Source organism: Cyphellophora europaea, assembly GCF_000365145.1.
Source record: "Cyphellophora europaea CBS 101466 unplaced genomic scaffold supercont1.3, whole genome shotgun sequence".
Taxonomy (NCBI): Eukaryota; Fungi; Ascomycota; class Eurotiomycetes; order Chaetothyriales; family Cyphellophoraceae; genus Cyphellophora; species Cyphellophora europaea.
Window position 1 is genome coordinate 3,066,733 of NW_008481809.1, and position 25,275 is coordinate 3,092,007.

Consider the following 25,275-nt stretch of genomic DNA (forward strand, 5'->3'; position numbering starts at 1 on the left):
AACGGGAGCAGCGCTGCGGCGTGACGCCCAGCTCGAAGTGTATATTCGGTCACTGTAGAGCACGAGAGAAAGTGCAATGAAGCATTTGAGATCTCAGAGAAAGGCCAGTGCGCATTGCGGTCAGGAATGGGTCGGTGCGAGTCTTCTTGAGGAGACAAAGTCCCCAGAGTCAACTCGATGGTATGTGTACATGCGCTTTCCCGAAAAGGCGTTGGTTGCTGCGACAACCAAAGGCCTATCTCCAGCTTAGCTTCAGCCTTGTTCAGCCTTACTTCCCTGGATGTGGTCGATCACGCTAGGGATCGGAGATTCTGTTACTCCGCAGGCATCGTTGCGGAGAAAGGTTATGGAGTCTTATGGCCATTGCACAACCCCTCCAACCCATCCTCTATGATTTGATCACTGCAGTTCTAACATTACCTCCTGGTTATTACGACTCCCTCTGATTCTCACACAAGCTCAGCATGGCTCCCACGGCGGCTCAGCGCACGTGGGAGGCTGAGAACGACATCATTACAGTCGATCCTACCTCCAACGCACTCTACAAGCTGCCCACTCACTCTGAATACCAGGCTCTGCAAAATGCGCACCCATGGCGAACGAACCCAAACTATTTCACCCACGTCAGAATCTCCGCCCTGGCATTACTCAAAATGACAACTCACGCTGCGAGTGGTGGTGATCTTGAAATAATGGGCCTCATGACCGGCTATGTCAGTGGCACGTCCCTGATCATAACAGATGCCTTCAGGCTTCCTGTTGAAGGTACCGAGACTCGTGTAAACGCTCAGGCCGACGCAGACGAATATATGGTCATGTTTGGCGAGCTGGCTCGGAATGGAGGTGGACAACAAGAGAATCCGATCGGATGGTACCACTCTCACCCTGGCTACGGCTGTTGGTTGTCCGGTATCGACGTCTCTACCGAGATGCTGCAGCAATCTGTCAACGACCCATTCGTGGCTGTTGTCATCGATCCCAAGCGCACGGTCTCCGCGGGCAAAGTCGAAATTGGTGCTTTCCGCACCTATCCTGAAGGCCATCGTCCCGCAAACAAAGGCTTCAACGATGACGACGAGTTCCAACCTGTCCCCGTAGACAAGCAAGATGATTATGGTGCACACTCCAACTCATACTACCCTCTCGAAGTCACGCATTTCAAGTCTAGTCTTGACAGCCACTTGCTTGACTTGCTGTGGAACAAATACTGGACTTCGACTCTCTCCCAGTCGCCTCTCTACACGAACCGCGACTTCTCAAACAAGCGCATCCACGATCATTCCCTAAAGCTTCGTGCTGCAGCCAACAAGTACCGCTCCTCCGGACCTTCCATGACTGCCCGCCCTCGCGAGCTTGTGAGCAGCGCTGATGCCAACCGCAACATCAAGGTGCAGAATGATGGCGAGATGGAGAAGCTTGTCCGGACTGGCGAACGCATTGCCGGTGAGGAGGTTGCCGGTCTTTGGGCCGATGAGGTCAAGAAGAAGCTCTTCATGGGTGTGGTGCAGGAGGCACGCCTGAACGCTGCCAAGCAGCAGGCGACTGCGGCCGCTGCTGGCTCGGCTGCGCAGTCTCAGGTTTGAGCTCCTTTGGCCAGGCTTTCCATGATCGTTCATCAACCACACGCCTCTTCTCAAGCTAGAGCAGTGAGCGAGAGAAGCAGCCAGAACGAAACAATGATTTTATCTCGGACCGAACCTTCGCCAACGCGCCCAATACCACACCTATCACGGTCCGTGTTAGATCATCGTTGCACTACGGCATCGCGGGCCTTCCCCCGGAGTCTATCTCCCAAGTCCCCGTAAACACCGGTCGTCTTGGGCAGCAGCCCAAAGCACGCAATAACAACTCGGTACGAGCATTCGCTCGCCGGGTGATCATCCTCAGCACGCTGTATGGCTACTACTACAGCAGGTTAGAGCACTCGCGTAAGCCAACCCTCCTGCTGTTTCCGATGCGGAACCGTCCACAAATGAGACACAGGAACGTGCGCGTCTGCGCATCGCACGATTTGTTGCAGCGGCAGTTGCAATCATTATTGAAACTAACCCAACAATGCTTGCCTATTCTCAAGTCAAATCACCCATGCCCACTTTCGTGTCACTTTCGTGGGGCATCCGAGCCTCACCCCCCCACTCCTGGGCGGTCCTTTCTATTCAATCTGCCAGGAAAAGCACTATTTGGTGCCGAGACTTGGAGCGACGACGCGCGGAACTCGAGACTGCAGCCAAAGTTACTCCGTAGCTGCAGAAGCATCCTGCACCGCAGATGGCTGTTCTCTGAAACGGACCGGACCGGGTGTGGCTTGTACATTGCACGTGAGGCAGTTTAGGCACTAATCGGCACGAGCGTGGCCTTTCGAGCGTACCGTGCCTCGCCGGAGAGCCTCACTTTTCAGTCGTACTGCCTCACGAGAGCCTACGGTAGCAGTAGAACGACAGATAGAGAACGATCATGCCCATAGAGACCAAAAAAAAATGAGGAACAAGGTGAAATAGATATTTTCCCATTCGACCTCGTATTGCCCGGCCTGATAGTAGTGCCCTACGCCTCCGCGTAATACACGTTCCGCTCCGCCCTGTGCTACGCCGCAACTTGCAAGAAATCGAAAAGAGATGCTGCGTGTTGCGCTGCTACACAAGAAGCCAGGGTTTCGAATCTGCCGTTTCATCCTTCGTCACATTCTGCCGTCCACCTCGTCAAAGTCTGTGTCTTCCTTGCTTCATCCATCCAGCTTCTCATTCCTCCATCCCAGAGAACTCAAGGGATAACAGTGTAGTAGTGGTCACTTATTCGCTCGCAGCAGGTAGAGATCAATAGATAACTCTTCCACTTTTGGTCCCATGAAATCAAAAGAAAAAATATGCGGTGATTGAGCACGCTCGCCTGCCAGACCGTTAAAAAACAAATGCCATGTAGGAGAGCCCTCCGTCGAATATCCCGCTCAAACAGATCAAAAGAAGATTGCGCAAAATTCAAAAATCGGCCGTTAAGACGTTGGAAAATCCTGCTCCCAGCCCATCCCTGCACACATCGTTGCCACATCTCCGACCATTTCAGGGTAGAACAGACCTCGCATCTGGGTCTTCGGGTAGCTCGCCAGATCATGGCAGTGATGCAAGACGGGATATTGTGCTTTTGCCAGTGTTTGTAATGCCAAATGCATGCTTGAAGTCGCTAAGCCGCAGCACAAAAGGAAAGCCAAATGTTTGCATAGAGTGATGAATGACTGCTATGCTAAGCCCTCATCCTCAGTCTGTTCGACCGAAACTGAGAGATGTCAATATCATCAAAGCTGCCGGCATCACTACCGTCGTCAACCTCAATAGCCATGACACCCTGTGGTGCAGGAACACTTGTGGCGGGAGGAGCGCTAACGACCCCTTTCTCCCGCATATCATCAAGGGTTTGGGTGAGAGCCGACAGTTGACCTTTCACTGGCACCGAAGGAAGGTTTAGTGGCTCCATGGACGACTTGTCGGATAGCAATGATGGACAGCCCTGATCCGAAAGGCTTGGGTTTCTGCTGACATTGGCACTGATACTGGGATCATCGGCCTGTTGTTGTAACTGTTTAGCCTTGAGAGTTTCTGCAGTAGACTTGGCCGTCCGCAGCAGCTCTGTGAGCCTAGTTGTTGCAGTATCCAGCTCTTTCTGACAATCTCCATCACGGAGGAACTGGTGAGCAGCAGTTTCATACAGACTCTGTACGGTTTCAAGGACTTTGTCCGAATTCATGAAGGCAGCTTCATCTGGGTCCTGTGGTTGAGCAGATGTTCGAAGGTTGAGCTTGGAGCCACTAGGGCTCATACTGGAGCTGCGATATTTTGACAATGATCTGATGTTCTCCAGTGAGGGCGACGTAAGACCCTCGTAGCGCTTGGAAAGATTGGGCAGCTGGAAGCCACGGTTTGCAGTTAGAGAGTTCTTGCCCTTCCGCAAATTATTCCGAGCGATCCCAACAGCTTTGACCATAGCATCAAACTCTTGTTGGATATGAGCATCATAGTATATGACGACTTGATGCTTTATCCTGAATTTCTGGGGACCGGAAGCACCAGAACGGAGCGAAGCAGTAGGTTTCCGCTTCCTCTGTACCTGTGCAGCGTAGATGTGTTTTGTCCCAGCTTCGAGAGGATCGACAGCAGAGTCAGGAGCTGTTTCGAGACCCGATGGTTTCGAGGGCTCGACTTCTGGCAGTCGGATGGATTTATTATCAGACTGGATAGAGCAGACTGAAGGTGACTTGACACGCTTCGGTTTCGAGGACTTCACCAGTCTTTCATACTCGGCAACGAATTCCTTGTTTTTCTCCTTGGTGTACTTGGACAGAGATTCAAGTTGTGTAAGCCAGATTGGGATGTTGTCCGTCAGGTGAGTGAAGCTGCCGACAGCGTCCATCAGAGGAGCTGGCATCGCGGCGGTGACGGGTCAACGAGGTATGTTTTTTATGGCAGATGTGGACTATCGTCAATTCATGTTCATCGAGTCATAAAGTCGTGGGTGTGGATGGTGTCGGTAGACTGGTGCGGAAAACTCGGATGTCGCGGGCCTAGGGGAACGATACGGAGGCAGCGAAAAGCGAGACAGACGATAGACTGATGATTGGGAGTCGAAGACGAGGGAAGGTCGAGGGCGGAGGTAGAAGTTGCGGTGTCAGGATCAAGCTGCGAGATAGATGCAAGTAGGAGGGGAGATGCAGTAGTTGGGGAGCAGTGATAGCGGCATGAGAGAATTGAGAGGACAGGAAGGTCGCAGGGGCCGGAGCCATTTCGCAGGCCCCAAACGGCGAGTGGGCACGCAAAGCCATGGCTAAATCCACCCTTCCCCTGCAAGAGGCCCCTGCCGGCCAACTCAGTCCCAGTGCCTAGAAGAGACTAGCCACGTCGACGATCAGCAGCGGAACGCGCCAAAGCATGTCCGACCGCGGCAGCAGCATCACAAGCGTCAAATGCCCAGTCGATCCTGCCCACGCCGGATCTCACCTAGAAACAATTTGCTGTAGGCGAGTGCCTCACAGTGTTGAGACCTACGATGGGGGGAAGGAGGAAAGGCTGGTGGTGGGACTGCTTCAGCCGCAACACGATGTTCTGGAAGCCACAATAAGATTGCGGCAAAACGGGAAGGGGAAGCCACGACGTTAGGGTGTGAGACGAACGAGTCGCAGACCACCACCACCATCTCAAGTACTTGCTTTGTTCAGCACTTCTACGTCCGTCCGTACATGCGAATCTCACATGTGCAGAACGATCGCGAGAGTTCCTCCATTCACGGTAGCAGCTTCGTCCACCCGAATAATACTGTACATTTGATGCGAGCCGTTTGGCTGGTGGACTAAGTGATCGACACGATTTCGGAAGGGTGTTTGACTCAATAGCGCGTGCGGGCTGGGTGGGATAAAGTCGTTTTGTCGGCCTTTGCCCACTGCTGCTCGTCGGACTCAAATAAACGTAATGAGATGGCGCGATGAGAACCTGAAGCCTGAATGGGAGGCACACCTCACCGTAGAACCCATGAATAATAACCAAGAACGATCTTGGACCATTGCGCGGACGGGAGCAAGCGAAGTGCAAATGCGGCAAGCTGAACATGGGGGACATGGGCGGAGGGGTTGACCTGTCTTTGTTGAACCCACTCGAGCCACAGCAGGCGCTGCGGATGCCTGGGCGTGAAGCCAACCAACCATTGGTGCTGACTCGGTGCTGAGATCGCGAGCCACCGCATGTCATGTCGTAGATTTCGACACAGAGGCGTTGAGAGGCTGCATGCACTAAAAGCCTCGGTCCTGCACCTGGTCTGCAGCTTGAACCAGTACATGTACACTGGATTGGACCTGCACGTCGACGTCGGCCTGAAATGGGCCATGTTGCAGCTGATGACGCTTGTCACGCAACATCAATGTGTCCGACCATCTGCAGCTGCAGGCCAATGTCGTTAGAAAGCGTGCAACCATGCCCGACGGTTCTGATCTCGCCTCGTTCACTCACCCTGGTCGGTCACGTTTGCACCGCCGTCACTCTTTTGACCAATTTGACCAGGATCAAGTGCCGCCCGGGTCATGCCTCCTATCTGATGCCTGCCACGACAAACGACGCCGTAAGCGAGCCTCTAGAAATGGCGAATGGCCTGCGGACGCAGTAATTCATCTCATTCTCTGCACACTGCAAAGCACTTGCAGAAACAGGGAAAAGCAACCTCTTCTCGGCCTGCAGTGATCAACTGTTGGAAGGCACATGGGGGCCATCCTCTCCTCCTCCGCGGCCTATCGTGTCGTGCAGCCTCCTCGTGATCGGTTGCCTTGATTCGTAGAGCCGCTTTGCGCCGAGACAGCCACGCCAGCCTCCCGTTGACCGGCATCCTTCCCCCCGACGCTTAAGTCGTTGCCCTGTGTGCTCCAGGCTCATCCATGCTCGCCTCGACGATGACTAGGACTCTGGCGACCACATGGCACCGCCCAGGCTTCCACCGTATTTGATGCTCATATTCGTTGCGACCGTGTGAATCCAATATATTGTTTCTCAAGCAATTTTGCAATTTTGCCTGCTCTCACCGCTCTCTGCCACTCAAGTTTGATCCCGGAGCCTGTCTTCTTCTTGCAGTCTAGCGGGAGTCCTTGGCCACCGGAGTGCCCAGGGGAGACTGGCTGCGGGCGGCCTGACGGAATTTGAGGAGCAGAGAACAAGCGCCACACATCGTTTGGCGTGATTCGCTCAAGCAAACGATGAGCCGCCTCTGCTACTCCGTAGACAACACAAGGTGCGGAATATTCAAGCTTTGGACAAAATCCTGCCGGGGAACACTGGTATTCCGTACTCCATGTACGTTCCAGGTCGGGCTGGTGGCTCCCAGCCTTATGGTGAAGACTGAATGAATTGGATGTGTTGTCCAAGCCGAGCAGCTTGACACGATGGATATGCCGACCACTCTGCCGACAGCGTCTCGCACACAGCAAATTGTCCCCAGACTGTTGAGCCAGTTTCACCGCTTATCATGCTCGGTCTTCGTGAACAAACGACGAACCTCAATCTCGTCAGCATCGATTGAGGTGTGGGTCATGCGGCAGATAATGACGTTGGGCATCACAGAAGAGCCTGCACGCGAGCCCGGTGCGAACGATGTCCGCAAGAACATGCCCACATCTAGTGCCCTTTTCACACAATTTCTGGACCATCAAATCCATGCTGAGACGTCGGAAACACGCGATGCGCCCCTTCCTAACACTCCAGACCACGTCGGACAGTGACGAGCTGCCCGTTTTGCTGCCCAAGGCGCCGATGGCTCATCACAGCGCCTTTGCGCCGCTTGCTCGCTTGAGCGCGTTACCAGACTGCTTTGTCTCAAGGAATAGTGACGAGATTGGTTTCGAGGGGGATCTCGGGACTGGTATGGCCTTTCCCAAAGAATGCCGTCGTCTTCTTCAAATTCGGCTGCGATGTGCCCTCAAGGTGACCAAAGCATTCCCTCCACCCCGAACTGGCCTCGACTATGCGCACACTAACGACCCTTCGGTTTTCAATATCGTGCAACGCTTCCTGTGAGCTCAGTTAGCATACCATTCCTGCCCGCAACAGCAGCAATACTCACGACGCAAGCCAAGCATTCCCTCCGCCACCAGACTCTAACCTCCTGCCTCCCCCATAACCTCACCTCCCTCCCCCTTCGCTCCATCGTTGGCAGCTCCCACCCCAAGAACGAATGCAGCCAGCCAAACGCAAACTCCCTACTCCCCCACCCTTCCTCCCCTTCTCCAGGCCTCACCAGCTGTCCCGTCGCCCCGCTCCCCTCCTCTCCCCGCTGCAACACCTTCCAAACCCACTCTGTCGCGTACTCGGCCGCCACATCCGCACGTGGCATCAGCACCTCGATCCCCTGCAACGCCGGCATGCCCAGCTTGATAACCCCCAGATTCAAAGCGTAAACCCCCTCCTGGTTAACGACCACGCGCCGCGCTCGCATCGCATCCAGCCCCCGGCCCCGCACGCCCGTGCCCTGCAGCACGCCCTTCATCTGCTCCCGCAGCGTCGCCGTCACGGCCATGTCGCACTCGATGCGCAGCGTGTGCACCGGCGCGGGCCGTAGATGCACGAGGTCGCGGTGCAGTGCGCGGCAGGTGAGGCATGCGGCCGTGGGGAAGGCGGTGGCGGACACGGCGATTCGCGGCGGCCGGCGGCACGTGGCTTCCGGGGGCGCGGACTCGGGCGGTGGTGGCGGCTGCGTGCAGCGTAGGAGGAGCGTGAGGTCGGTGAAAAGGTAGGTGTAGATTTGGTGGCGGATCTCGGGCGGGAGATCGAAGAGGGAGGGCATGGTTTGTGGTGTGGTTCGATCCTTTTACTGCTGGGCTTGTGTCTTGCAGGGCGTGGGGAAATGAGCTGCAAATTTTGTGACTCGTTGAGTCCGGGCCAGATGCTTGCTTCGCTGAACGGGGAGTGCTGATGAATAGAGGAGGAAATTTCTCTCCGATGAGAAAGTAACGAGCTGGAGACTAAGAAGTGGTGCTGAATAAGGCGACGGTTGGGGGTTTCTTTGCTGTCGATGTGATCAATCACGGTCGAAGCACGCGTACACGAAGACAATTTGACAACCTGAACGCCAAATTCCTCAACGAAGTTGTGCCCAGAAGGCGAACGAGCGACGGTCATAAGAAGTGAAGAGAAAACTCGGGATTCCAGTCCCACAGCTTCGCAATACAAGCATCATGTGTTGTCTGGCGTCAGGCTTCCGAAAGCTCGCCCGCCTTTATCAGTTTTGCCTATTTTGTGTACCTACGCTCCGCTGCGGTCAGCCTATGGGTCCATAAACATTCAAACCCAGTAACCAAACTTGTAATAGGACTCTGCGCCCGGATCCAGGCAGATGGGGCGAGTAAGATATGGATACACGGCGTGGGCGGAAATAACCGTGGAACGATCCGCTGCCGTGATGCTCGGGGTCCGTATGCGAAAAAGCTACAGTACAGATAGTAAGCTGGCAGGCACTCAGATTTGCCGGATTCGGCCTCGAGAGCGAGCCTGAGCTGCGCGTGGCGGTGTTTTCGTCAGCAGTATCTACAGAGTATTGTGAGAAAAAGTGCAGGGTGGGCAGTCATCGTAAGTATCGTAAAAGTAAACCTGAACCGGTTGCCGTTTCGTACTCAGGCCCGTGGATGCTACAGGCTTAATAACACACTCCTACACGGTTGAGTCCTTGCCTGAGGCATGCCGGTAGGCGGGTACGGGTTATTTTATTGCATGGTCAGCTCATCAAAGCATGATCTGGCTGATTACCATACAAAATCCCGTAAGCACTCGGGCTGCCAGCCACGGCAGAGCATGAAAATATTGGAGAGAGGAAAACGCGGTCAGTTTGTCGGTCTCGGTCTCGCATTCGCCATAATCGCGGGACCCTTCGAAGGCCGACTATCGCGGTGTAGTATGCTTCATATCTGGACTGTGTAGTCCGTGGCAAGTACAGACACAAGCCTGCTCGGCGGGACGCCGCATCTTTATCTTGGACGAATTACGGAGTCCCTGAGCTCTCTGGTGCGAGGCCTGCCATCTTGGCCAGGCAAGACCGTGTGTAACCAACACAGTCATGGCGTATGCTCTAACTGGCTGTCAATTTGACGATATGTGTGTATGAAAAGGTTTGCTGAGGTTTTTTTGACATCCTGGATGCGACGGGTTTGACAGTTAAGAGGGCTGCACAGAAGCTGATGTCAATCGGCGCGCTAAGACTGATTGGGTAGGTGCTGGCGATCGCCAAGGCGAGGCTTGATGTAGGAGGGGGTAAGAGGTGGTGAGAACACGAACCTTCGTGGATCGTGCACGACACCGACAGAGCTGGGCATACAGGGGTAGGCTTAGGGACACGACTGCGCCCGTACAATGACGAGAGTCATGATGAAACTGGAGGCATGAGGAGGGGGCTTGTTGTGAAACTCTGTGCTAAATAAATGTGTAGACGGCAATGCTCACGGACTAACTTTGAATGTAGGACTGGAATATCAAGATCGCCGCTGGAGCAAGTACAGGGCTGCAACCTTCGTAGCATCATACTTGCAGAGTAGCACGTGAGTCCCCATACCGCTATCCCAGCTGAAACCACTCCCTCACCCACACACAGCCAGGCTGCACATCAGTCGGCCTGTCGCCCACCCACTTGCGTGGCGCAGGCTTGCAATAGACCAAGCAAAGGGACTTGGCCTCCATGAAGTAGGTAATGTCCACCCACTTAAGGGAGCTTTCGCACGGATAAGCTTCGACAGCGTCCATCCCACGAGGATGCCAAGATTCATCCTCAACGTGTCGGATACTGGCATTCTCGACTGCCTCTTCCTCAAAGGCGCTGACACGCTCCGCGATGGTATAGACGCCTACGGCATCCCAGACTTTGTCAGCACCGCCCATTGATGGCGCGAGCAGCGCCGTCATTTGCTGTCGGATGTCGCTTGAGCGGCAGCCCGCGGAGCCAAGGTGCAGGCCCATCCCCGTACTCGAACCGTATTGCAAAGCTGAGGCAGCATATGGTACGTTCTCGTCGACTAGACCATCGGAGAGCAATGTGAGTCGTGCAAAGTGAGCGGTCATGCTGGAGGTGCATTCGCAATGTGAACGATGGAAACTGTTGGCCAGGAAGGTGCGGTCTCCGCTGCAAGAAAGCACCATGTGCTCATCTAGAGGCGCACCAGGCGTTGTCTGCAGCAGCAGCTGAAGGAACGCAGCCTCTCGATACCACTTCAACAACCGGCGGAGCCTCTTGAGAAGAACGTTTTCGGTAGGGTTGTATGTCTGGGCCCAGTCGGCATAGGCTCCGGACCAGATCATTAGTCGGCCGAGATGATTGCGTTGTGCCATGTCCAGGGCATCCTTAGGCGTGCTTGTGCGATAGTCTAACGCCCAGATGTGGTGGACTTCGGCAAAGAGGCAGTCTCGCGCCTGTGCTACTGATGCGAACGTTGATGGCATCTCGAAGCCAGGCTCGATCTTGGAGATATTGTATGTTTGAACATCGGCCGATATACCGAACAAATACGCAGCAGTATGTTCAAGCTTTAGAAAGAACTGTCGTAAGGTCTGGTTGTTCAGAGTGACGTTCACCGGCTGTTGCTGCACCAATACTCTAGTTACTCGTTGCCGCAGCAGATTGTCGAAGGCAGATGACATGTACTTGGTTGCGAGCTCAGGATGATCCTGGAAAGCTTCAAACGACGCGAAAAGCTTCGCTAACACCATGTGAATTTCTGGCTTCGTGACCGTGCCTTGTTTTGCTGCCTCAAGCTGCCATTGTCGACGAGCTTGCCGTTCAAGTCGGTCTGCAATCTCGCAGTACTTGAAGGCTTCTGGAGTGATGCCAAGCTCATATCGCCGGTGAACAGCGCCAAGTGCTGCAACAGCCTGGAGAACCACTGGTTCTGTGTAACATGCCTGTATGATGAGGAAAGACCAAGCGCTGCTATCGAAGTATCCGGCGAATCCTGGCCCAGTCCGATGGCGGAAAAAGTCGAAGCATAAATACTCGATCTCAGAAGCGAGCTTCAAGTGGGTTGGGGCCGAAATGTACAAAGGAGAGCGCTGTAAGCAACTAACAGTATGCTGCCGAGCACCGCCCACCAAGCAGCTGCACTTCATCTGCTTGAAAGTGGGGACAAGGGCAATACCTGGCAGGATTCCACGTCGCAATCCGTTCGGAGTGTGCCACTGAGGTGTCTTTGCACACTGTTCCCAGGTCCAGCCTCCTGCCGTGGGCAGTGTCGATCGCCCATGGGCCGACTCGGTCGGGTAACCATCACATTTTCTGCCAGTGCTTAAGCAGCGATCGCAGAAGGGCCGTGTCTCATCGCATTTCTTCCTGCGTATTCTAGAATGGAACACTGGTGAGATTCATAATGCGTAGATGGCGTACTGGAGGGCTTACTTGCACGTCGAGCATCCGCTTTTGACCTTGGGCGCCGAGCGTCGCGTTCTTTTCAATTTCTGGCCGTCTTCCAGGGTTCCCATCTTGATTTGGGTGAGAGCAGAATCCGCTGAGTCTGCTTCATGATGGGTTGGATCATGTGTTGCGTTCCCTCATGATGAGAATTGGTGAGATGATTTCGGCATGGTGGGCTGTGAGGACGACAGAAGTTGGGGTCACATTTTGGATCCACATCATCACGTCAAGTAATTGGTTGAAGCGTAATCTGTAACGAGGCGTAAAAGGCGTACTAGCAGCGAGTAGTCGAAGAAGAATTGGAACAGGCGCGAAGTAGCGAAAGAAGATTCGAGTCACCATGAATCCAGAACGCAGGAGACGTGCGAGAAGGAACAAACTCGAAGCCAAGAATTTTCTATTCTTGCTCTATCCTACAAACCCACGAGGCAACCAAACTAGGCAACCGATCTCTTCATTTGCCGCCGACGTTCACCGGCCAGCCCAACTCCTCTCCCAACCACAGCCAGAACTCCCCAGTGGGCACCTGCCAGTCCAGCGCTTGCTCCAGCCGTCCCACTCTCTCCTGCCAGTTCCCACGAATCACGTCGGCCGCCTTCTCCGCAACACCGTAGACCACTGCCTGCAGATGTGCCCCCGGGATGATGGGGAACACACTGCTGTCGACGACGCGGAGGTTCTCGGTCCCATAGACCGTCAGATTGGGGTCCACAACCCCGCCCAGCTCGCGCGGGAGCATGGCAGCAGTACTGGAATAGTGATACTCCGTACCGACGCCTGCTCTCAGGATGGCCTCAAGCAGTGAATACGAGGCGTTCACTGGCACCTGCGCGAAGGATGGCTGCAACACCGCCAGCTGCGGGGTTTGCAGCAAGCGGTGGTTGAAGACCATCGCCTCGCGCATGATGGCGAAGTCGAGAGGGTGTGCAAGCCAGTTGGGGTTAATGGTGGGGTGGGACCAGGGGTCTGGCGAGCTCACGTGAACGGTACCACGCGATAAGGGACGCATCAGCGAGAGATCGAGGCCGCCGGAATTGTCGTTGAGGATTTCGTGCGATGGCACGGACGACTTGTTCAGTGCACGTAGAAGAAATGGCAGTTGCGCTGCGACCCCAGCTTTGACAGGATCTCCGATACCAGGCAGCAAATAAGACGAGGCGTTGTCCAGCGACGCAAGCGCATTAGCGTTCGCGGAATAAGTTGCGTTGGTGATCTGACTTAGCGATGGAAAGCCAATCGCAGTGCTGGGCTTGGCTGTAAATGGGCCAGTCTTGGAGGCAATGTATTCGGACTGGGCCTCGGCGTAGTAGGTCGCATTTGTGAATAGAGTTGCTGGGGAGGCGATGCTGGCGTTTTGATAAGCATAGTTCAGGTGGACCAAGGCATGGTCCTGAAGGTTGTTGCCAACGCCTGGAAGATCCACAATAGTCTGGATGCCTAGCGATGATAGCAGAAGATTGTCGCCTACGCCAGACAGCTCCAGTAAGTGTGGTGTATGGAGGCCGCCAGCTGCGAGGATGATTTCTCGACGAGCAGAAACGATCTGATGAGGAGAAGTAGAGTTGAATGCGAATCTGACGGCAAAGGCGCGTCTGGACCGACCCTCGGGATGCTGACGGCGGAATGAGCCAAACTCTGCGCGATTGCTGGTTGCATGGCGAAAAGCATAGGCGGGTCCGACGGGCTCAAAGAGGACTTGAGTGACTTGAGCATTGATACCAAGGTTGAAATTGGTGCGATTCGACACGGGATCCCAGTATGCTCGACGTGCATCGGATCTTGTCTGGTTCGTAGGATGAATGTTCAATGGAATGAAGTAACCACCTCCGTTGCTACCATCATTGGGGTCTTCGGCCTTCGGAATTCCAAGTTCTTCAAGCGCTTCGAACCAGGCCCAGGACTGAGGCCATAGGTGCTCGGGATATGAGACTTGAACAGGTCCTCTGAAGCCATGCACTTTGGGATTCCACGAGTCGATCTGGTCGGCGTCGGACAAGTCCTGACCGGCATACGCCTGCGGCGTAAAGGTCTCGCTCTTGCGGAAATATGGAAGGAGATCGGACCAGCCCCAGCCAGGGTTGCCAAGCTCTTCCCAGGAGTCAAAATCGGCTTGACTGCCTCGATTCCACAGCATGCCATTGATGAGTGATCCGCCACCGACACCTTTGCCGCATGGGACAGGCCGAGAATTGCCATCTAGCTGAATCTGCGGAACGGTTGCCATACCCCATTCGTAGAACAAAGGTGGCTGGTGCCCGATAAAGACAGGCCACTGGATCAGGGGTTCAAAATTATCCCTACAGTCGTCAGTGGCTTTGAAAGGCGTTCAGCTGGACCACTTACAGAGACCCGGCATCCAAGCAGAGAACAGTAGTGTTAGAGTCCTCACTCAAGCGATTAGAAACCACAAGACCTGCTATTCCACAACCAACAACAACATAGTCGAAGGTCGTATTGTCGAGGGAGTTGTCGATTCCATCAAGGACGAAGACTTTTGCAAAGACGCCCGAAAGGTAGGAGATCATCAGACCATAAGTCAAGAAGCCCATCAAGAGGCGCAGACAGGCCATTCCGCAGCCAAGCAAACAATGTCGCGTCGCGGAGGTCCAGGAGAAGGAGGTTGAAGGTCAGGTGTGGCTTGATTAGTCCAGCACAATGACTGTGACTTTGTGGTCCAAAACACAGTTGTTGAGGAAGAACGAATGTGAAGAGACAAATTCCAACAGGTGTGAGATCTGGGTTCGCGTTGTGGTGCGGAAATGAGGTGGATAAGAGAGATGGTCTTGTTGTTTGATTGTTTGTTGCTAGCCCGTATTTTGCAGCCCAGGCAGGTTGCGAGAAACCTCAACTGCACTTCCATCTTCCATGCGTGCTTCAGCTGCTTCTTCTTCCTCCTCCTCCTCCTCCTCCTCCTGATCCTTCTTCTTGCAATGCACATCTTCTTGTGTATGCTCTCAAGCTAGCCACACTGCTCTGTAGTGAGAGGATCCTTAAACACAGGCGAGTGTCATACCTTTCCATCCGCAAGGCCTCTCGATTCCGCCTCCGCAGCCTTTCGCTCCAACTTCATGGCTGCACTCGTCCCATCAAGAAGGCTTAGCCTCCGAATTGCACAAGTCTCTATGGCCTTGACTGGTGACACAGGTGTTGAGAACGATAGCCGAGTCGATCCTGTGGCGAGGAGCATACTGGCAGATCGCTGACAACCCGCTACATCAGGCAACGCACCCCACGTTCTTGGTGCGGAGGACGCCGTCATCGGCGAGTCGACATAATCAAGGCAAGGCTCCGTTGGTTGTTCACATGCCTGCAAGTCTCCCAGGACAGGTGGAATATTGATGTAGAGCTGTCCATGGTGGATAAAATCAGGAAACGGCACAGCCAGCTGGGCTGATAGCAGTGGCTGGTTTACGACTGTAGAATATGATCCTAACGGCCCTCGATTGGCATACTGCTGACCGACAGGCTGGCCGAGAGACATGAATTGCATCTGCGTGGCAAGGTCCATCGTGCCGGGTGACCTTAATGCAAAATCCGGCCGCGCTGGGGACATGAGGACCCTGTGAGCATGCTGCTGAGCCTGGTGAATCTGCATGGCGTACTCATGCTGGGCAGTCAACCACTGGTATCTCTTCATTCCTTCCATCTGAGCCGTTATGGATGTGAGGTTTGATGCAAGAGCTCTTTCCCGATGTTGGCAGGCACCGATCTTGTTGCGGACGGCCTTAACCTGTTGTTTGAGCTTCTTCGAGCTCAAAGGCAGATCCGCAGATTCATTCTGATCCAATTGAGCCTGCAGACCGGCCAATGCATATGTTAGTCGCTCGCCCTGGCTCTCATCGTCGGCTAATGCATTCAGTAGATACAACCGTTCTTGATATAGAGTTGAGTACTGGCCTGTCAATGCCGCTTGAGATACCATGCCGGGCTGGAAAAACTGTGCCATGGCTGAATATTGCAGCTTTGCCTAATGCACCGAGCCTGCCTTGGAAGCAGAACGGATACTTTATCTGCGGAGCCATACTGTCGTCCGAGACCGTTCACAAAGGATGTGTCGAGATTCAACACAGAAGTGTTTGTCCACTCAACACAAAGGAGCTCGGACCAAGTGTCGGTTGCGGCTTGAAACCCTCTCCCGGCAATGAATAGGCTGGGATCGAGCCGTGGACTAGATGTTGAAACCACCATGAGCAGCAGCTTCAACAAAGCGCCACAGGCCGGCTTCGCGAGCGGCTTTCTGCACTTTACCAACCTCATGCTCGGTGGCTGCTCGATTAATTTCTGGGTAGCGCTTGGACCCGGTCTTCGAGCCTCGCTGGGACTTACCGACGTGAGCGTCAGGATGATACTGTTCCATCACGTTCACGAATATGTCTTTGCCCAGGCTGCTAGCAAGCCAGTTAACGATCTTCACGCCCTCTTCCTCCTTCCCCGGCATGACTAGATGTCGCACTAAGACGCCTTTGCGGGCGATGCCATCGGGTGTGAAGCATAAATCTCCTACCTGTCGATACATCTCTTGGATGCTCTTGCGCGCGTGCTCGGCATATGAGTCGGCCTTGAGTAACCGTCTGCTCGTGGCGTCCTCCCAGACCTTGAAATCGGGCAGATAAATGTCCACCAGACCATCCATCAGCTTCAGACTATCCAGGCTATCAAAAGAGCTCGTGTTGTAGACAATGGGTACCCTCAAACCCATGTCTTTGGCTGCCATAATTGCCAGAGCAACTTGGGGTACGACATGCTCTGGCGTAACAAAATTGATGTTGTGCACACGTCCCACTTGCTGCAACTTGATCATCCAGTCCGCAAGCTCTTCTGGCGTCAGATCAAAACCCTGCTTCTGGTGTGCAATGTCATGGTTTTGGCAGAAGACACAGCGCAGGTTGCAGCCGCTGAAGAAGACGGAGCCGCTCCCATTGTGGCCTTGGAGACATGGCTCCTCGCCGAAATGCGGAGCTATAGTGCTGACCTTGACAGTCTCAGCGCCAATCATGCAGTGCCCGGTTGTCTCATATCTGTTGACATTGCATAGCCGGGGACATAGGTTGCACTGACGAAGATGAGCGTATGCCAGCGACCGCTTCTTGGATTCTGCTACAGATGATAGCAGCTGGTAGCGGGGAGTGTATTCATCGAGGAGGAAGGGAGGAGCTAAGTGGAGCGTCCGTCTTGCTGAAGACTGTAGCGGCAGGAAGGGCGCCAACGACAGACGCGGGCGCGCCGTGCGTGCCACCTTAGTCAGGATCGACTGCATGGTATAAGCAGGGACACCGACTATCCATACTTCGTCTGTGATGCAAATGCAGCTCCTCGACCGAGGTGTAACAAACGCTATCTGGGAAGAAAATGAGGTGAGTTGCGGCCAGCAGATTACATCAACTGCAGCGTGAGAGGCTCTGCGGCAGATCCTCGGTCAAGCTTTGCTCTTCACGTTGAATGATTACCATCTGCATACTGATGCTCACTGCTCGCTGCTCACCAAACTCATATCAACACCCGTCTTCTTTGCTCCCAGCTGCAAGAAATCTTCTTCAGCAGTACGACTCCCACATCCACCATGAAGGCCGTGGTAGCAGGGCCTATAACCGTTCTATTACTCCTCCGCTCCTACCGGCGACAATCTCTCACCATCCCCGGTATAATAGTAGCTGGCATTACCGCCACCGTGCACGCACTCCCAGAGTCCCCACTCCCATTCACCCTCCTCGGCACCTTCTTCATCCTTGGTACCAGCGCCACCAAAGTAAAGCACGAACAGAAAGCCCGACTCACCCTCTCCTCCTCCGGCGCCTCCGGGGGTGAGGGCCCCCGCACGCACATCCAGGTCCTCGCCAATTCGCTCTGCGCCAGCATTCTCTGCCTGCTCGAGTATCTGTACCGCCCCAACTCCGGCGGCCAGTGCTTTCCACTCCATGCCCAACCTTCCGCCAACTACCTCTCCTGGTGCCTGCTTGGCGCCACGGCCAACTACGCCGCCACCGCTGCGGACACGCTCTCCAGCGAACTCGGTATTCTGTCCTCCAGCACCCCCTTCTTGATCACCGCGCCGTGGCGAAGCGTGCCCCGCGGCACGAATGGCGGCGTCACGGTGGCGGGCGTGCTATACGGGTCACTTGGCGCCGCGGTGATCGGCGTGACGAGCCTGATGTTACTGCCGTTCTGCGAAGGGGAGTGGACCGTCCAGCAGAAGATCGCGCTGGCCGTAGGGGTGAGTGTGTGGGGCACTCTAGGCAGTCTTCTGGACAGCTTGCTGGGCGCCGTGCTACAGGCGAGTGTCGTAGATCGGAGAACAGGCAAGGTGGTCGAAGGCGCGGGCGGCGTCAAGGTGCTGACGCACCGAAGAGCCTCATCAGCGTCGGGATCCGGGACTGATGCGCGACCTGCAGCTGCAACGAAGCAAAGGAAGGGTGCAAGTCAGAGCGCCGCGGACAGCGCGACGAGTCACGAGAGTCGGTTCATTGGCTCCGGGAGCGATATTCTCGACAATAATGGCATCAACCTCCTCATGGCGACCATCATGACTGTAGGGGGAATCGTGGTCGGCGAGCAATTGAGAAAGTTCACGTAGACGGCGTCAAATGCCTGTGTAGATGCGGGCGCGGCAGCCCATCGACTGGATACATTGCAGGACACACAGATCTTTTGGACAGATAGATCTTGCTACTTTTTCGACATCTATATAAATCTCGCTCATATCGCTTGCTAAATCATTCTCTGTAGGCAAAAGCGCACTACATATCCCAATATCATCGAGCCGTTCAGGCAGCCAGCCATAATCACCTATCCCGCTCAGTAGCCGTGGGTATTTCCTACACGCACAACTGAGAGTTCCCGTTCTCCTTCCATGAACCATACACATACACCAGATTTGTGTGTCGGCCTGTGCAAGCGGCCAGTATCTACCAGACACCAGCCTCTCCATTGTGTTTCCCGCCCGAAATTTTCCACTATCTTCGGGCTATTACTTCAGCGTAAATTAACCACCCAACGCCATGCTAAATCGTAAAATTTGTAGGAAAAGTCCAAGGGCCTCCAAATCGACCGTTCGAATGTAGAAGTAGGCCTCAAGCCGGTCATAAAACCACCAAAAGAGCGAGCAGCGACGCCAAGGCACCCCAAAGCGACTTCCCTGGCAGGCTTGCTCCGTTGCTATCACTACCATCATCACCATCACCACCACCAGCAGATCCAGTGGCCTGCGCCATATCCTCGCGCGTTGAAGTCTCGGCCTGTGTTGGTTTGAACGTGGTGGAATCGAAGCCGATACCACCAGGACCAATGCTGACTTCCTCGCCGTCGAATTCGGTTGTGACGGTGGGAGAGTCGGTGGCAATGCCGTAAGTGGAGCCACTGATGATCACGCGGCTACCGTCGAGAGTGAAGGTAACATCGCCCACAGTCTCGACCATTGCCGGAGCTTGGGTCACCAGGCCGGCGAGGATCGTTGTGCTCGGTAGACCGATGCCAGAAGGTCCTATCGATACGCGTTGACCGCTGACTGTGATGACAGTTGAAAAGCGCTCGTCAAGTCTGAATGTCGTGCCAGCCACCACAGCGGTAGAGCCGGCCACCTCGACGACTACACCTGGGGCAGCAGTGACCCGAGTAGGTGGCACGCTGACGACACCCTGAGGACTTAACGGTCCGAAGGCAACAGTGGTCGATTGGCCAGCGATCGCGTTCGACCGAAGTGTGAAGGTGGCGTCACCCTGAGTAATCACGGCTTCGTCACGACCAGTGGGAATAGCCACAGCGGAACTGCCGAAGAAGACCGAAGAGCGCTGCACCGCAATGGGAACATCATCGATTGTCGTTTGTGGGGCAACGCCTCCCGTAGCTGTCGCGGGAATGGAGTCTATCCCATTCGGACCAGCGCTGATACCGATGCCATTCGATATCTGAATCAAGGAGACAACTCCAGAATCGTCCTTCGGACCACCTGGTGCACCGCCGGAAGGGCCCCCAACAGAGTCTCCTCCAGCGCCAGGGCGGCCACCTGTCTCTTGCACAGGAGGTTTTCGATCTTGGGTAGGTGGTGGGTTTTGGAAGACTGGTGGTGGCGATTGCGCCGTTGGAAGAACAGGTACTGGTGTCTTTTTCGTGACGATCACAGTACTCGTGTAAGGTGCCGTTGCATATATCGTAGATCCCTTCATCGAAGCAGCGGGAGGTCGGCCCCCTACAACTGGACTTGGTCTCTCACCAGTTTCTGGCACGGGCGCAGCTGGGAACTTTGGTGGCCTAGGGGCGCCGCTACGTGACGGACTTCCGATGGACATTGTTTCAGTGAAGGGAGTTCCGTCGACCAGTGTCATGTTATCGGGGCTTAGCCCTGTCGAGAGGACCGTTTGCTTGGGTTGGGGTAAAGCAGGATCTACAGTACCTTCGATGGTGGCTATCGCCTGCTCCGGCCCATTGATAGGAACAACGGTATAGCCACATGCCGCTTGCGAGGGGGTCATGAGTGTCTCGCTGTCGGTCATTGTTGCATTGACCGCACTGAGTGTAACATTGTAGATTTCTGTCACAGTAGAATATACTGTAGGATAGACGGATCCGTAGTAAGTAAGCATACCGCCTCTACATACAGCACCATCGGCATCGCCGCCAGGCGGTCCACCGGTTGGCTCCGGCTTCTCGGAGCCTGTGAGGGTCGACGTCTGATCAGGTAATGGCGGTTTCAAAGAATCAGTAGATTTCTGTTCGGTACTTGTCGATGGCGGCGACAATGATGGAGCGTGATCAAGAGTTGAGGTCCATGACGTCGTTATGGATGAGTTTGTATACGGAGCCGTCTCATTGCCCGAGAAAGTACCTCTGGCTTCTAACCTTCGAGGCAGACCATATCTTTGGGCCTGCACATGAGCAGAGAGCAGCAAAGCGAACGATATGAGCATATTCATCGTTGCGACTGATTGTTGCAATAGTATTCTTCAACAGCTTTCCCTAAGCATGGCACGGCGTAGAACGAATGACTGAGCGAATGGCTGAGCGAATGGCTTGTATTCTGAAGAGTTGCGCCGCTCCTCAAGATCTCATCTCGGCGCAAAATTGGGCTGGCCGTTTCCAGAAGCAGTGATCTGTATGGGCCAGAATAGGTTTGGATGGATTTCGATAGCGACCGTAAAAAGCGAATGTAGAATCGGGGTGAGGTTGGTGGTAGTACACAACGTAGGAACCAGAGGATTTGAAAGAAAGGACACAAGCTTGCGACAGCAGTGCAAGTAGACTTTAACACCAGAGACAGGCCGCACCGAGAGCTAGGTTGAAGCCTATGATTCAGCTGCTCTAGGGGAAACGTGAAAGTAAAAGCCGGCCCAGGACGTCCGTAAGGCGCACTCTGATCGACCAAGCGGGACTGCTAGAGGCGCGGGATGAGCAAGGACCGGCATACGCAGTAGGAGGATGCGGAATGAACCCTCGCTATTCCCCTCAACAATCTGCGATTTGACCAACCAAGGAGGGGAATCGAGGGTGGGACAAGCCTCGCTAAAGCGTGGGCATACCGGGTTGGTTAGTCAATGCCAATGGCATTTCGCAGCTGGGGCCTTAGCTACACACTACCCATGACTAGCTCGCAAATTGGGCGGGAGGCTCGGGGATGGCCTGGTCGTTAAAGACGTCGTCGAGTCCCGCGAAACGTGCTCTCCGCCTGTACTCCGTACCCTGTGGGCATACAGGGGGAGATGAGGAAAAGGCTTGCTCGTATAATGAAGTCAAGCTTCGGAGGCGTTGCAGTGGAGATTCAAAATGCTCCGTATGCTCCCTCACGTTTGATATGTGATCCTTGCAAGAACCGAAGTCCATATTCAGGACCGATGACCAGAAGGGCAATAACCAATACATGCAACGATAGGGCATTTTGGCCCCGAACGGGGCGATCGGGGGACAGCCTGTAGGAAGCTTCCCAATCGCTCTCCTGCGGGTGTCTCTGATGGCTCAAGCTTGTCAGCATGCATCGACTAATATACCACGGGCTGGAAAACCCCGGTGAACGAGCATAGGATGTTTCAGGATAGTCCGTAGGAATGCTTGCGGAAACTGTTATCTTCGTCGACTCAATTTGGTGCAGACTCTGAAGAATGCAGAGATGGGCGCAAGCCGAGAACGGCCGATGAGAGCTTTGCTTATGTGGGAAGCTTCTGGTTACGACCTGCCTGAAACCAGGTCAGACCATGTTGGGGCCCTTGGGCAGGTTCACTGCGTGTGATTTGTTATTCCTGCTGCAACCGCAGTCGGGAACCATGAACGGAGACCGCTTTCACCTCCATGCTATTGTTCCGTAGGCAGAGACAGACTTTTGTCGAGATACCCATTGTGGCCGACGAGTTCATGACTAGTGCTGTGTAGACGAACAAACTATTTGCGAGTTGCACGGTGGCCTCCATAATGACAAGAGGATCGGCACCAGCTATTGAAACCCGCCAAAAGGCCACTTCCGAAGCCTATTGGTGGCTCGCCCAGGCCGTACCTGGAGGCTCGCTGGGCTGGGGTGCTGCTACAGTAGCACCTCTCTTTTGGTGGTAGCGCGTTTGGCAGCCAGATGCAAGGAGACATCCTGCTCGGTCGCTGCTTCGCTGCCCACCATCGCGACATCAGCCGCAGCGGCGACAGCAGACCCTCCATACTTTGCTCATTCTTTTAAGCAGCGCGATGATTTGCGCTTCCAGCACTCGTTTGTAGAAGATTTGTCTACTTCACTCGTCCGCACTGCCCGAATGCGATCCTCAGTTGTACCAACCCTTCGATTTGCGCACACACCTGTGTGATTATGCCAATGTGAATTGTGTGGCCACGTGGTCCGCACGACATGTCGCGAAGATCCCCTCTGTACACCGGTCTCTTCCTGGCCACATACATCTGCGGTGTCCTCGGAGCGAAAGATCCGCAGCCGATAGTGTGCACAACCTCGACTGAATATGTGGGCTACGATGGACAATGGTCCCCGATCACCATTCGTGTGGGCACTCCAGAACAATGGCTCTCTGTTTTACCGAGCACTTTGTCGCAAGAAACCTGGGTCATGGGGACGGCATCGTGTGATGGCACCACCGCCTGCGCCACTGCCCGTGGAGGCGTCTTCTACTCCAACCAGTCGTCAACATTTCAGGGATTAGGATTCTACGAGCTTGGATCTGATCCGTCGCTCAATAACTCGCAGTTTGGATATTATGGCCTCGACACGATCGCACTCAACGACGATGTGTCCGAAGTGGACCAAATTGTCGCCATTTTAAACACGTCTGCGGTCTGGGTTGGAGAGATGGGCCTCGGAGTTCAGCAGACTCGCATCAATGGCTCGGAGAACCGACTCCCTCTGTTGTCGTCCCTTGTCCAGAACGACAGTGCCATTCCCAGTCACAGCTATGGCTATACGGCCGGAGCCGCATACCGTCTTACAGGCGTTCCGGCTTCTTTAACACTGGGCGGTGTCGATGCGAATCGTTTCACGCCAAATAACCTTTCATTCGTTCTGAGCTCTGATTATGCGCCTGCTGTCGCCGTCAATTCCATTACCGTCTCCTCGACAGCGGGCGACCTTCCACCAAACTGGAACCTCAACCCCATGACTCTACTCCAAACTTCCCAGGCCGCAGTCTTCACCATAGATTCTTCGACTCCGTATTTGTGGCTGCCAGAGGCAGTCTGCGACAATTTCGCCGAGGCTCTGAACCTCACTTACAACGAGACATTGGGCGTGTATGTCTTTGCCAACGAATCAGCTTCTCCAGACGATCTTCAAAACTGGAATCTGACCTTTACCTTTAATATTGGCAAACTCCCAGGCTCTACGGATAACGTCGAGCTAACACTGCCATACAGTGCTTTCAACTTGGACTTGACCTACGGCTTCCCCAATTTCGATGGTGACTTCAATTCACCACCACTGCCATACTTTCCTATACGACGCACCAGGTCACAATTCATCATAGGCCGTGTTTTTTTGCAAGAGGCATATTTGATGGTCGACTATGAGCGAAACTCTTTCACTCTGTCTCAAGCGGTCATCAGCGAGGAGTCCGTAAACAATGTCAACTTGCAGGCTATTACGCGACCGTCAAATAGTATCTTTCCTGGACCCGACTCCGAGAGTGGATCTGGCTTGTCGACCGGCGCAAAGGCAGGCATCGGTGTTGGCGCTGGCCTTGTCATCATTGCTCTTGCCGCTTTGATCTGGTTCCTGGTACGCCGACGGAGAGCTGCTCCAGATCACTCAGCAGTATCGAAGGAACCAAAACGGCGGAGCCTATTTGGAAAATCGCCTAAATCCCCCGGGTCCAATACCACGGTGTCGGAGTTGCTGGGCGACAAACGACAGCCAACCGAGGTCCCTGCAGACTCGGCTCATTCGCGATTTGAACTCCCTGGCAGTGCGCCGCTCGAAATGCCAGCAGCGGAAGTATCGCCCGCGTTTTTCCAAGATCCACAAAATCGCAATGGCACCATGCAACGCAATAACCCCATGGAGCCTGCCGAGCTTGCGCAGCGTCAGCGGGAGGCAAAAGAAGCAGAAGCTGCTGCTTATAGGCGCCGCAATAACTCCGCGTCGCCAGTCCCGCCATATACGCCTGCCGAGACGAACCCGCGTCTGAGCAACAGTGTTAGCCCATACAGTCCGCGACATAGCCAAGCATTTGGCACCGTGTCATCGGGTGAGCAAGGCATCAGCCCTGTTGGTAATAGCTCCGGGAATGCTTCGCAGAGAAACAGTAACTCTGTGCCTAGCCCTGTCTCTCCAGAGGCGACAATGGCTCGCGGCTTTCAGAGACACACTCAGCCGAGTGAGCCGGGTTCAAACGAGAGCCACTCACCTCATGTTAGCTATGGTCCTCACCTAACACCCTCTCTAGTTGGGCGAGCGCCCTCGCGGTCACCAAGTCGTGGCTCGAGATTCGTGGAAGAGGGACTTAGCACGGACCATGAGGAACACAACTCGAGCTCCCGCAGTGCGAGGTTCAGCTGGGAAGACTAGTGGCAATGAGTCCACGATGAGCTTACTGACGATGTAATGAGCATATGTTACCTATCAACACATTAGCTAGCCGCGGGTCGTTGAAGCCATATTCTGCTGTTTGCAAATAGAAGAATCTACAAAACTTCAATGCTATCTCGAGAGTGAAATCTGTCCAGAAGCTCGTACTTCTCAAAAGCGCAGCTGGCGCTTGTTGCCCCTCGAAGGCCCTGTCGTAGGTCGTACTGCAGTGCTGCTTTCTATTTACTGCCTGGGTAATCCGAAAAGCCGAAATTTAGCCGGGGGCCAACCTCATGTGTTCCAGCCAGGCGCCGAAGGCGGCACCAGTGCGACGTTCACCTGGAGCCCATGAGCTCTGGTATCGCAATTGACTGAGCTAGGGGACGGCCAGT

General features: G+C 54.5%; 9 protein-coding genes across 9 annotated transcripts; 3 read left to right on the forward strand and 6 right to left on the reverse strand.

Annotated features, from left to right (window-relative positions):
- Positions 1 to 464: 464 nt before the first annotated feature.
- On the forward strand, positions 465 to 1,583 carry HMPREF1541_04081 (uncharacterized protein; the record flags this gene model as incomplete). Its single annotated transcript, XM_008718427.1, has 1 exon — positions 465 to 1,583. The coding sequence occupies one exon, from the start codon at positions 465 to 467 to the stop codon at positions 1,581 to 1,583; it is 1,119 nt and encodes a 372-aa protein (XP_008716649.1).
- Positions 1,584 to 3,237: 1,654 nt separating this feature from the next.
- HMPREF1541_04082 (uncharacterized protein) lies at positions 3,238 to 4,416 on the reverse strand (the record flags this gene model as incomplete). Its single annotated transcript, XM_008718428.1, has 1 exon — positions 3,238 to 4,416. The coding sequence occupies one exon, from the start codon at positions 4,414 to 4,416 to the stop codon at positions 3,238 to 3,240; it is 1,179 nt and encodes a 392-aa protein (XP_008716650.1).
- Positions 4,417 to 10,064: 5,648 nt separating this feature from the next.
- On the reverse strand, positions 10,065 to 11,606 carry HMPREF1541_04083 (uncharacterized protein; the record flags this gene model as incomplete). Its single annotated transcript, XM_008718429.1, has 1 exon — positions 10,065 to 11,606. The coding sequence occupies one exon, from the start codon at positions 11,604 to 11,606 to the stop codon at positions 10,065 to 10,067; it is 1,542 nt and encodes a 513-aa protein (XP_008716651.1).
- A 755-nt stretch (positions 11,607 to 12,361) lies between these two features.
- On the reverse strand, positions 12,362 to 14,477 carry HMPREF1541_04084 (uncharacterized protein; the record flags this gene model as incomplete). Its single annotated transcript, XM_008718430.1, has 2 exons — positions 12,362 to 14,204; positions 14,251 to 14,477. 2 exons carry the CDS (start codon positions 14,475 to 14,477, stop codon positions 12,362 to 12,364), a joined length of 2,070 nt encoding a protein of 689 aa, XP_008716652.1.
- Positions 14,478 to 14,711: 234 nt separating this feature from the next.
- Positions 14,712 to 15,853, reverse strand: HMPREF1541_04085 (uncharacterized protein; the record flags this gene model as incomplete). The annotated part of the gene is made up of 2 exons (XM_008718431.1): positions 14,712 to 14,858; positions 14,921 to 15,853. 2 exons carry the CDS (start codon positions 15,851 to 15,853, stop codon positions 14,712 to 14,714), a joined length of 1,080 nt encoding a protein of 359 aa, XP_008716653.1.
- A 222-nt stretch (positions 15,854 to 16,075) lies between these two features.
- Positions 16,076 to 17,164, reverse strand: HMPREF1541_04086 (uncharacterized protein; the record flags this gene model as incomplete). Its single annotated transcript, XM_008718432.1, has 1 exon — positions 16,076 to 17,164. The coding sequence occupies one exon, from the start codon at positions 17,162 to 17,164 to the stop codon at positions 16,076 to 16,078; it is 1,089 nt and encodes a 362-aa protein (XP_008716654.1).
- Positions 17,165 to 17,467: 303 nt separating this feature from the next.
- On the forward strand, positions 17,468 to 18,478 carry HMPREF1541_04087 (uncharacterized protein; the record flags this gene model as incomplete). The annotated part of the gene is made up of 1 exon (XM_008718433.1): positions 17,468 to 18,478. One exon carries the CDS (start codon positions 17,468 to 17,470, stop codon positions 18,476 to 18,478), a length of 1,011 nt encoding a protein of 336 aa, XP_008716655.1.
- Positions 18,479 to 18,983: 505 nt separating this feature from the next.
- On the reverse strand, positions 18,984 to 20,813 carry HMPREF1541_04088 (uncharacterized protein; the record flags this gene model as incomplete). Its single annotated transcript, XM_008718434.1, has 1 exon — positions 18,984 to 20,813. The coding sequence occupies one exon, from the start codon at positions 20,811 to 20,813 to the stop codon at positions 18,984 to 18,986; it is 1,830 nt and encodes a 609-aa protein (XP_008716656.1).
- A 1,907-nt stretch (positions 20,814 to 22,720) lies between these two features.
- Positions 22,721 to 24,883, forward strand: HMPREF1541_04089 (uncharacterized protein; the record flags this gene model as incomplete). Its single annotated transcript, XM_008718435.1, has 1 exon — positions 22,721 to 24,883. The coding sequence occupies one exon, from the start codon at positions 22,721 to 22,723 to the stop codon at positions 24,881 to 24,883; it is 2,163 nt and encodes a 720-aa protein (XP_008716657.1).
- Between the last annotated feature and the right edge of the window lie 392 nt (positions 24,884 to 25,275).